The sequence below is a fragment of the Triticum dicoccoides genome, chromosome 3A, assembly GCF_002162155.2.
Source record: "Triticum dicoccoides isolate Atlit2015 ecotype Zavitan chromosome 3A, WEW_v2.0, whole genome shotgun sequence".
NCBI lineage: Eukaryota > Viridiplantae > Streptophyta > Magnoliopsida > Poales > Poaceae > Triticum > Triticum dicoccoides.
Genome location: NC_041384.1, coordinates 646,276,175 through 646,286,482, shown reverse-complemented (window position 1 = coordinate 646,286,482; position 10,308 = coordinate 646,276,175). Strand labels below are relative to the sequence as shown.

Genomic DNA, 10,308 nt, shown 5'->3' with positions numbered 1-10,308 from the left:
CAGCTCGCGCCGCCGCCCCGCAAGCCGCCGCCCGCTGCTGCCTCGCCTCGCCGGACCTCTCGTGGGAGGTAGCCGCCGCGCCCCGCTGCCGGTTTTTTTATAAAGACCGTTCGGTTTTTTTAGAAACCCTAGATCCGTTTTTTTGGATTCGTCGGTTTTTTTCTCGGTTCTTCTAGTTAGCGGACGTTCGTCCGAACGTTCGTTTTAACGAACGGTTCCTCGCCCGTTAGTTACAACTAACGAATGCTCGTTCGTTAGTCTGTTCGTGAGTTTTCTTTTATAGGATTTATTCCGCGATTTTCTCTTATCACGATTTCTGATCCGATCTTAGTTTCTGTTTATCTTTTCGCTCGTTTATCGGAATCAGGCGATTCAAGCGTCTGGAGTTTCGTCTCGAAACCCTCTTTTTGTTTAACCAACTCAAACAAGTTTTCTCTACTGTAAAATTTGACCTAGTTTCAGAATAGTAAACGAAGCTTCTTTATTTCGCCGTCTGAGTTTCGTTGCTCCGTTTGATTTGATTCTTTTTGCGTACCGGAGTTCTTAATTTGAACTTTCTGGTCAACCTCTCTTGTTTGAGTTTTGCTTGTGCATCGTTGCTTGTTACTTATGTATGTTATTGTTTGCTTGCGATAGAATTCTCGGAGTGCGAAGCGTGTTACTACGAGTCTCTAGGATTTGCGGATCGTCAGCAAGGCAAGTAACACTTTGATCATATCCCATTATTACCCAGTTTTTATGCATTAGTTCCAATCCTCAAACATTGCATGATTAGGATGTCATTAACTTGTGGGTTGGGAAGTAGTTGCTGAGGTAGAACCTATTTCCCTGTTATATTCAAACCCTTGGGAGTTACTTCTACGTATTGCTTATATTGCTATGCTATGCTCGTAGACGTGGTTTGGGTTTGAGTGAAACTCATGTCAGATGTGAGATTGTTAATTAACGGTTCAACTTAAGGTGGCAACTTAATCAAACAACTGGGTGGATTGAGGCACCTGGGAAACCCAGTGTTGTCTATATTTTTTTGGAAATCCCCGGGTACCCGTGTGATCTTCCTATGGACCGCCACCCAGGCTCAAAGGGAACCGAGATGATTCATGCTAGAAACTTCCGTGTGCAACCACAAGCTATTATGGGCTCTAGCATAGTTGAGTAAGTTACGTGAAGCTCTTGAAGAGGTAGATCAGCAGGTAGTGGGTTTTATAGGTTTGGTATGGTCTACCCGGAGTAGAGAGTTAACGTTTCTGAAAGACTGTGTCTCGGTCATCCGTTTCTCAAACACCATGTAGTGCGAGAACTCCAATGGAGGCGATCGAGTCTTATGGGGAAAAGTGTGCAAACCTCTGCAGAGTGTACAATTTAATCATGGTTAGTCGTGTCCCCGGTTATGGACAATTATTGAGTATCTAGTACTTGGGTTGTCACATGTATCTCACCATGTTTAATTAATATTGTTGGGTTGTTAATCACTTTAATTGGGATTGAGTTGGGGGTACCTTCTCAATGATGTTTCAACCACCATGATAGTTAAATTAAAATATATTCCTTTGTTGTAGGGAAAAATTGGCTTTACGCAAAAACTATAATCATACAGCTTTCCACCAGCCATATATGCATGTAGTGATAGCTTTATTCCGTTTCTGCTCTACTGTGTTATATTGCCAGCATATTCCATGTGCTGACCCGTTTTCGGGCTGCAACGTATTATGTTGCAGACTTTTCAGACGAGGAGTAAGGTTCGTTAGGTCGTTGCCGTGCAGCTCAGCTATGCCGTTGGAGTTGATGGACTCACCTTATCTTCCAAGCCTTCCGCTGTTATCGTATTAGATGGCCTTAAGCCATATTCTTGTAATAAGTTCTCTTTGGAGACATTCGATGTAATAAGTGTGTGATTGCTGCTCTGTTATAAATCCTTCGAGTACTGTGTGTGTCAGTATTACCGATCCAGGGATGACACTGAAGCACAGAGACTTGACCATCTGAGGTCGGGTCGCTACATTTGAGCCCTTTAACAAACCTACTACATGAACCGCCATCTTCAACAGATTCACGGGCTTGGTTTATGAACCGCCATTAGGATAACCCGGCCCCTCCGGGTGGGTCATATCCAATAGTCATATCCCCAAGAGCCAGCGTGAACGAATGAGAAGAGAGGGGAGGAAAAGTATTGGTCCGGCAAGATCGGAGTGATTTGGTGGAATTTGTGGTGGCTATTGTCTATCGATCCGGCATGGCAAACGTGCCTAGGCACATCCGGGCCTCCCCATATCCACCCTAGATATTAATGGATATGGGGTTGCCGGTCAGCCCAGACATATAAGGTCGGTTTGAGGAGCCCGACTGGGTCACAATTTTGTGACTTATAACTGACCGGGTCGTCCGCCTAGATGTATATGAGATGTTTGAGAAGTCCAATTGTAGATGCTCTTACATGTCGTGATGGGTTGTTCGTCGCGTTGCCTTAGGGAGCGAACGCCCTTCTTCCTTCCCGATTGTTCCTCTATGTCCGACACCTCATCACTTTCTATACCCTTGTTGCCTTATCTCGTCTATCGTTGTCTATAATATGTCCTTCCTCTCTTGCTCCAACACTTCCCACTCATTATCGTTTGTGGTATTTATCATTGTCATCAAATTTTCACTAGTCACGTCGGCACGGGCGTATAACCTGTGTAACCACTAATTATCCTTCACGGAGTACGGCTCATGTGATTCTATGGGTTTAGTTTGGATATTCCATAATAATTTCATCTTTGCATGATCATATATTTTTATCAAAGAAAGAGCATCTTTGATCCACATGATTATTTTGAACATAGAAAATAGGAAAAACACATGAATAGCTATAGGGTGTCATGACATATTGAATACTACTCCCTCCTAAAGTTGAGACCCTTATTTCGAGACGGGAGGAGTACAAAAGTGTATATGGCCATTTGATCTTCCAAAATTCAGAAGAACTAGAATCCTCCAAAATTCTTTTCTAAATCCTTTGAATCAAATAGTTACAAAATTTCCTGTAGAACTTGAGTGCTTCAAAGTTTCTATACTAAAAGACTCACAAGAGAGGAAATTGCACGATACACAAAAGGTTGTGCATTCGTATATTCTTTTCAACATGAGCGATATGTATAGTACTCACAAAGATGTACTTGTTTTGGAGCGAACAAAGACGTACTTTCGTGTACCGTCGCTTGAGGGCAAATTCAGGCATACGAAGGCGCCGTACGTCTTCCTTACCCTAGCCGCCGCCACACTAGGCGACTAGGGAGGCAATTTTCTTCCTCCGATCTCAGCCGACCAGGCGTTGGCCCCCTCTCCCTCTGGCTACTCCGGCGGCAGGAGAGAGGGGAGGACCCCGTTCCTACGCTTGTAGTTAGGTTTTGGATTTGTAGGTCGTGGTGCGTCGTTGGGGTGGTGGGAGCGGCGCCTGGACGAATAAATCTGCCTCAGCTTCACTCCCACACCGGCGGTGCCCTTTATGACGGCGTCTCGAAGTTGATGGCATCGTGTGTTTGTCGATCATTCAGATTGGCTGTGTTAGGGTTCATGGATGGTGTGACAAGGTTGTCAAAATTATGATTTTGAATTGGATCGAAGCTTTGATGATAGGATCGCAAATCATAGAATCTTCGCTATCAGGATCGTAGAAACGTAGATTCTAAGAATTAAAATCATAGAATCATAGGGGTTCGTTTGGATCATTAAGTCGTAAAATTGTATAACAAAATCGTGATTCTTTCAACCGCAATGGTTTTACTTCTGGCAAACTATTTTTGAGGCCCGTAAAGCTGCAGATTAGCAATGGAGCCGTGTCGAACTCGGGTGAAGAGGTGATTTGTTTCTTTTCCCTTTGATGGCCGCTTTGATGATGTCGAAGAAGAGAAACAGGTGCTGGTATTTTGCATAGGATTATCCTATCTTTTCAGTCTTGTAATGTCGGTGCTTACGTAATGAGACACATATTACCATGAAAAAAAATCAGGCATACGCAAACGTATTCCGCTGTTCTCTCTGGTCATTGATAGCGTAAACTGCAGCCTCTTTGTCCTGCTCCCCTCCTCGGGCCCTCGTCTGCGCCTTCGCCATGGGTCCGCGCGGGAACCGGCTGCTCCCCATTCTCCTAGCCCTCGTCGCCGCGGCGTGTCCCGCGCCGTGGTCCGTCGCCGGTGACGAGAGGGCGGTGGCGGAGGTCTCCGGCGCGCCGGAGGGGGTCGTGTGGGTGGCCCAGCTCTCGGATCTCCACTTCAGCGTGCACCACCCGGAGCGCGCCTACGACTTCCGGCGATACGTCGGCCCGGCGCTCGCCATGGTCAACCCCGACCTCGTCTTCATCACCGGCGACCTCACCGGTGCGTTGTACATATCCCCCCTCTATCGCCCCCTTCCTGTTCCTTCCTTCTGTTGATCCTTCCCCGTGTTCGGGGTGAATGGATGATACGATGTTTGATGTTCGGTAGAACTTGGTTGGCGCGTGGGTATAGTTCAGAAAGAATTCAGAGACTGATGAGGCTTTAGTTTTAGCAAATGTGGTAAATGGATGAGTGGTTCGTTAAGGCACTGTAATTGATGGTGCCTAGGAGCAGAAACTTTTATCTAAAATCTACTCCGTGTTACATTTATAATTAGTACACTGCTAGAACCTTCTAGTGTACCGCTGTATCTACGATGGTATTGAACTGAATTTCAGTATTGCAATCACAGTTTAAGGAGCTGCGTTGATAGTGAGATACAGCATTAACAGTGGAGGCAGTTGGGTACTTTTCCGTTCGGTTCATGCTAAAACCAGATAGGTTGAAAATTTAAGTACTGAACTCACAGTTTAAGTAGAATCCAGTATCAGGCCTGTTACAACCCAACATGAACTGTAACTGTAACTGTGGGGACTGAGTAATTTTTTTGACGGCGCTACGGCGGGCTTACGCCGACCTGAACCATTTCATTAATAGATAAAAGAGTACATTTACAAGGCAGAGACAGGGAAGGGGGGTTGAGAGTACAAATCAAAAAGCTACAATCTCATAGATAAGTGGAACAACATGGTACTCCAATCTCGAAGAAGGTGCAGAACTTGCTCATTGGAGCATCTATTAGACCAAAGCATGAGGTCGTCGGCAGCCGAGCGGGCTACGAGGTTGATCGGTTGAATTTCATTCCGAAAAGCTTTGGCATTTCTTCTTTTCCAAATATTCCACAGAATAGCAATGATCACCGTGGAGCGAGGTTTGTTGGATAGGCCCTGTCCCCATAGCTGGTGTAGGTCCGTCGGTGGCGTGGCAGTAACTGAATTTAGCTCTTCCCAAAACGGATGCAGGTGGTGGCAGTGCAGAAGCAGGTGAGTGATTGATTCTGTATCCGGGCAGAAGGGGCAGCAGGCGGAGTTTGTTAACCCCCTTTTGAATCGTCTTTCGTTGGTGAATAGCCGGTTTTTGTGTGCTAGCCATAGAAAAATTCTGCATTTGTTGGGTGCATAGTTCTTCCAAATGGCCGTTGCGAAGGGGTCAATTGGCTTGGTGATCCAAACAGCCCTGTAGGCCGATTTGCAAGTCATAGGCTTGCCATCAAAACGTCCCGTTCGTTTGTCCATCACCTGCAAATTCAAGGAAACAGATGCAAGCATAGCGCGAAGGTTTCCCAATTCGAGTTCGGCGGCATGAGTAAGGCGAGGAGCCAGGTCAAGGTTCAAGGCAGGATAGCCTAGCACCCGTGCGACAGTGGCCGCGGGTCTGAGAGTATGAGAAAAAAGAGCGGGGAAAATTGTTGCAAGGTTTTGAGTGGAGCCGTTAAACCATAGATCTAGCCAGAAAGCGGTTGTCGTACCATTACCAATATCCACCTTAGTTATGGAACGGAAGAATTCTAGCCCCTTGGCGATATCATGCCAAACGTTGGACTCAAAAGGATGCGGAGAATCAAGGTCACGAGTATCAGACCATCCATATTTCAGAGCAAGATGAGAGTTACCCCTAGAAGCAATGTACGAGTGAATTTTGTTTAGATGGGAAAGAAGAAGGCAAGAGTTTAAGTGTTGAAGAGAGGAGAAACCTAGACCCCCATGCGAGAACGGCGCACAAACAAAGTCCCAAGCCACTTTACACTGCCCACCAGACACTTTTTCCTGACCCGCCCAAAAAAAGGACCTACAACGTTTATCGGTGTCCTGGACAATGCCCACCAGGAGCAGTAGAGCAGACATGGCGTAGATTGGTAAGGCCCTAAGGACCACACGAACCAGAATGGCACGACCGGCAAGAGATAGAAGCACCCCTCGCCACCCAGCTAGACGACGGTCGATCTTATCTATGATGAAAAAGAAGTCTTTCAGATTGAGTTTGTGGGTGGACAAAGGTAGACCGAGGTAAGATTGAGGGAAGGATGCCACTTTGCATCCCAAAATATCGGCAAGCTGGACAGCGAGTCCAGGTTCGACATGAATAGGAGCAAAAGTGCTTTGTTGTCAGAAGCTGGCGACTGAGTAATAAAGGCCTAAAGTTCGAAGTTGCAAAAATCGGACATAGAACCACAATCAACATAGTCATTTGTTGTCAGTTGTCACGGACTCTTTTAATATCACATGCATTAAGGCACGGACTACTGGCGAACTTATAAAATAACTAACAAATGATCGGAAATTTTTACTTGAGTAAACAGCTGCTTGCTTTTCTGGTTCCAACCTGTTCGCTTGTAACTAGGCAGTTGCAATCAGCACTACAGCTGATCTTCACTGCCCTCAAAACCTCAACCAACTAACCACTTTCTAATTTTGGAAGACGTGAAACCAGCTGCATTCATTTCGAAAGGTGTCCATATGCCAAATAGTTTATAACTGATTATGTATTGGGATTTATCTCAAGTGCTATTTTTATTTTGTGATTAGAGGGGAAAAGCAAAGATCTGCTTACAATGAAGCAAAATGAGGTGGAGTGGATGGAATATAGTAGTACGATGAAGGATGTCATTGAGAGTAGCAAGCTTCCAAGAAAAAAATTCTATGATCTGAGAGGAAACCATGATAGCTTTGGTGTACCTGTGTCTGGTGGGGACTATGACTTCTACGAGAAATATAGCATCAATGCTAACCTAAGACGACAGGGGCGCGTGCAAAGCATCACTTTGGAGGTCAGTGCTTCTTATATACATCCCGTTGCTTATTGTTTCTTTAGCGTCTTCTCATTAAATGTACTGCAAATGATTAGTTTTGATTGCATTTTCTGAATATGCTTGGCATAACATATGGTAGATTGTGGATGGATCTGCAGAATAATGGCCGGAAGCATCTGTTTGTTGGCTTCGATAGCACAATGGAGATCGGACTTAGGGGCCCAACCAATTTATTTGGGCATCCAACTGACAAGCAGCTTATAGAACTGGACCAATCACTGTCGCAGTGGGATACTGACTTCAACAAGGCTCCAGTCGCAAAAATTACAGTTGGGCACTTCCCGATGTCTTTCTCAGCATTGACAGAATCAGGAAAAAATATCAAGGATGTCTTTCTAAAGCACTCATTAGCAGCATACTTGTGTGGACATCTTCACACAAGGTTTGGCAAGAATTTGAAGCGTTACTATCATCGAGCAACTCAGGAACCATCACTGTATGAACACTACTACCAGTCTAACATGCACCAAGGATATGCAATCCCGAGTGCTGAAGAGAACTGTTCTGAAGCAGCAGCACCTGTTGAGGAGTTCTGGGAGTGGGAGATTGGCGATTGGAAAAGGAGTAGAAGTATGAGGATATTAGCAATTGATGATGGATTTGTCTCCTTTACTGACATAGATTTCAGGTTAGGTTCAAAAAGTGTAATTATACTAGCTACCTTCCCTCTGGACTCGAGATTTATGCAGAGAACATCTGCTCCTCGTGATTTCAAATGTCACGCCATGGGAGCTTCAACTTTTGACACGGTGAGGGCGCTTGTATTCTCTCGACATGAGATAGTAACTGTCTCAGCAAAGATATATGACTCAAGGCCAGGAAACCTTGAAGTGGTATTCGACAGCGAAATGAAAAGAGTGAGTGCCAATGATTCTAGAGGAGATATGTATTTAATTCCGTGGAACTGGAGAGCATTTGCAGATCCTTCTCCAGATCGGTACTGGCTGCAAATCGAAGCGATGGATATAACAGGTGACATTAGCGTCAGCCAGTTGAGGCCATTCTCTGTGAATGGGTTGTTTGCAGAAGTTAACTGGACATGGAAGGAATTTTTCGTGATGGGCATCCAGTGGGCGTCGGTATATCACCCCGCACTGCAGTGCGTTCTTGCTCTGATTTTCACACTGCTTCTCGTGCCACGAGCTTCAGTAGTGCTACTTAAGGATCAACAATCTGTGTACACATATCTGCGTGCGGACGGTGGTCAGTATACATCACTGAAGTATCTACTTGGTGGTTTTATCTGGCTTTTTGTTGAGCTGTCCAGGATGGTTCTTGTGTGGTCTTTGCTGTTGGTGTATATAATCTATCTGTTGGTCTTCCCTTGGTTTTCTGGTCACCCTGTAACAGAGGACAGCAGCCTTGCATCCATGACATTCAGAGGTTGGGCTCTTAAAAGTGGCACGAAAACTTTCCATGCCGGCACTCCAGACGTCATGGTCATCGTTCTACCTCATCTCTGTTTCGTGGTATTACCGATGATTGCGATTCTCGCCGCGATGGCTGCCGAGAGGATCGCATTCCGAGAACACTACCTCTCACAGTCAGGAAAGAAGAAAGATGATCCTCACCAAAAGAGCAGGAGAGAGGTAGGGCGTGATAGCTTGTGGAGCGGTCGCTGGATAAGGAAAATCCTCATCGCTTTTTGCCTGGTGGTTCTGTGGAAACACTGGAAGGTATTATTATTTCCTTTCAGTCGATGCAAATCTTCTGTGACTGCGTTTTTTTTTCTTATTTTTTGCAACTCTGAAGATACTGATGACGCCTTGACAATCTTGCAGCTGTGTAGAGCTCTTATGAAGGCCTTTGCCATGGACCCTCTGCTCCATTCTCCGGTGCTCTTCTACTTCATACCGGCTCTCATGGCGTTTGCTGTCTACAGAACCTCGTCCGTTTAGCTGCTTCGGGGCCCTGCTGGGAGCACCGTGCTATATTTCGGCGGAGTTGCGAAGGCACTGCAGACGGAGCACCTAGAAGGCTAGAGCTTCTAGCTGAAGATTTTATTGGCCGGGTCACTCGTCTATTACTCTTTTTTTGTTTCTTTTGGAGAGGAGATCTGTTAGACCATCTATCTAACATGCATAAAGATATTGTCAGCATTGTACTGGACATGATTTATACAGACTAAACACGTCATTTCTTCAGAGCGAGGAGTTAAGGAACTTGTTAGCACTGGATGAAATTATTTGACCCGTACTGTACTTGCAATGAGCAACACCATCCTGTGTCCGATGTTTGGGGTGGTGATGTCGTCCGAGTCCGACTCACCTTCCATGGAAGCTTTAGCATGCCGATATGATGAACAGTTTTTTTTTTGTTTGCTAGATAGAGTCAAGAAACCTCATTTTAGCTCAGAAAGTGGATGTTGCACTCCTCTTGTCCGGTACCTTGTCAACTGTAGGGGGAATTATGCATGTACACTCTTAGTTCAGTTCATCTGGAGACTGGGAATTCCTCCCAGATTAGTCACAGGTTTTCCTCTGGCCGTTTGCCGACAGTCGTCTTTTGAGCAGGGATAAACTGGCCAAACACGATCGTCTCTGGATGTTGCGCCCTCAGGGATGAACTGAAAAAACGTCTTATATATACTCCCTCGGTGCAGACACGTGTTAGATACGTTCGTTTGAGGCACAACTAATTCCGGACACGTTCGTTTGAGGCACGACTAATTCCGGGCGGAGAAAGTATGTTTTTCTGACACCTGTGCTTGCATGGGAAAACCCGATGGTCACTTTTCGGTGTCGTGGTAATGAGACCAGGGGGCAATTTTGCCCTATTTTTTTTCTCTAGATAGACTGGGGAAAAAAAAAGCACTGAGTGGAAGAAATCATAGCGCCACGTGCCTACGCGATAGACAATGATAGATCCGCCGCCCTGGCAGCACCGCAACAGGCAGGCAGAGAGTCCGCGCAGATTTGAATTTCGAAATCCAGATCGCCCACGCTCCCCAAACTCCTGTATATCGTACGGCTGAGCGTCGCCCCCCGCTCCTCGAACCCCCCGATCGGACGGCCGCGGAGCGGCCCCGCAGCCCGCAACCGTGCCCAGAAACCCTACGCCCCCACCCCCCGCACTACACAAACCCCACGCTCCGCCGGCCGCCGCATCTTCCAGTCCCAGTTGCTACCCCCCGCCCCCGCCCCC

General features: G+C 46.2%; 1 protein-coding gene across 1 annotated transcript; it reads left to right on the top strand.

Annotated features, from left to right (window-relative positions):
- Positions 1 to 4,028: 4,028 nt before the first annotated feature.
- Positions 4,029 to 9,346, top strand: LOC119269894 (putative metallophosphoesterase At3g03305). Its single transcript, XM_037551825.1, has 4 exons — positions 4,029 to 4,355; positions 6,881 to 7,122; positions 7,263 to 8,840; positions 8,946 to 9,346. Exons 1-4 carry the CDS (start codon positions 4,091 to 4,093, stop codon positions 9,060 to 9,062), a joined length of 2,202 nt encoding a protein of 733 aa, XP_037407722.1. The 5' UTR covers positions 4,029 to 4,090; the 3' UTR covers positions 9,063 to 9,346.
- The last annotated feature ends 962 nt before the right edge of the window (positions 9,347 to 10,308 follow it).

Excerpts from the sequence above, each read along its gene's own strand:
- LOC119269894 (XM_037551825.1), top strand. The coding sequence starts at position 4,091 with ATGGGTCCGCGCGGGAACCGGCTGCTCCCCATTCTCCTAGCCCTCGTC. Across the intron at positions 4,356-6,880 it reads CATCACCGGCGACCTCACCG|AGGGGAAAAGCAAAGATCTG; the intron begins GTGCGTTGTACA and ends TTTTGTGATTAG. Across the intron at positions 8,841-8,945 it reads TTCTGTGGAAACACTGGAAG|CTGTGTAGAGCTCTTATGAA; the intron begins GTATTATTATTT and ends ACAATCTTGCAG.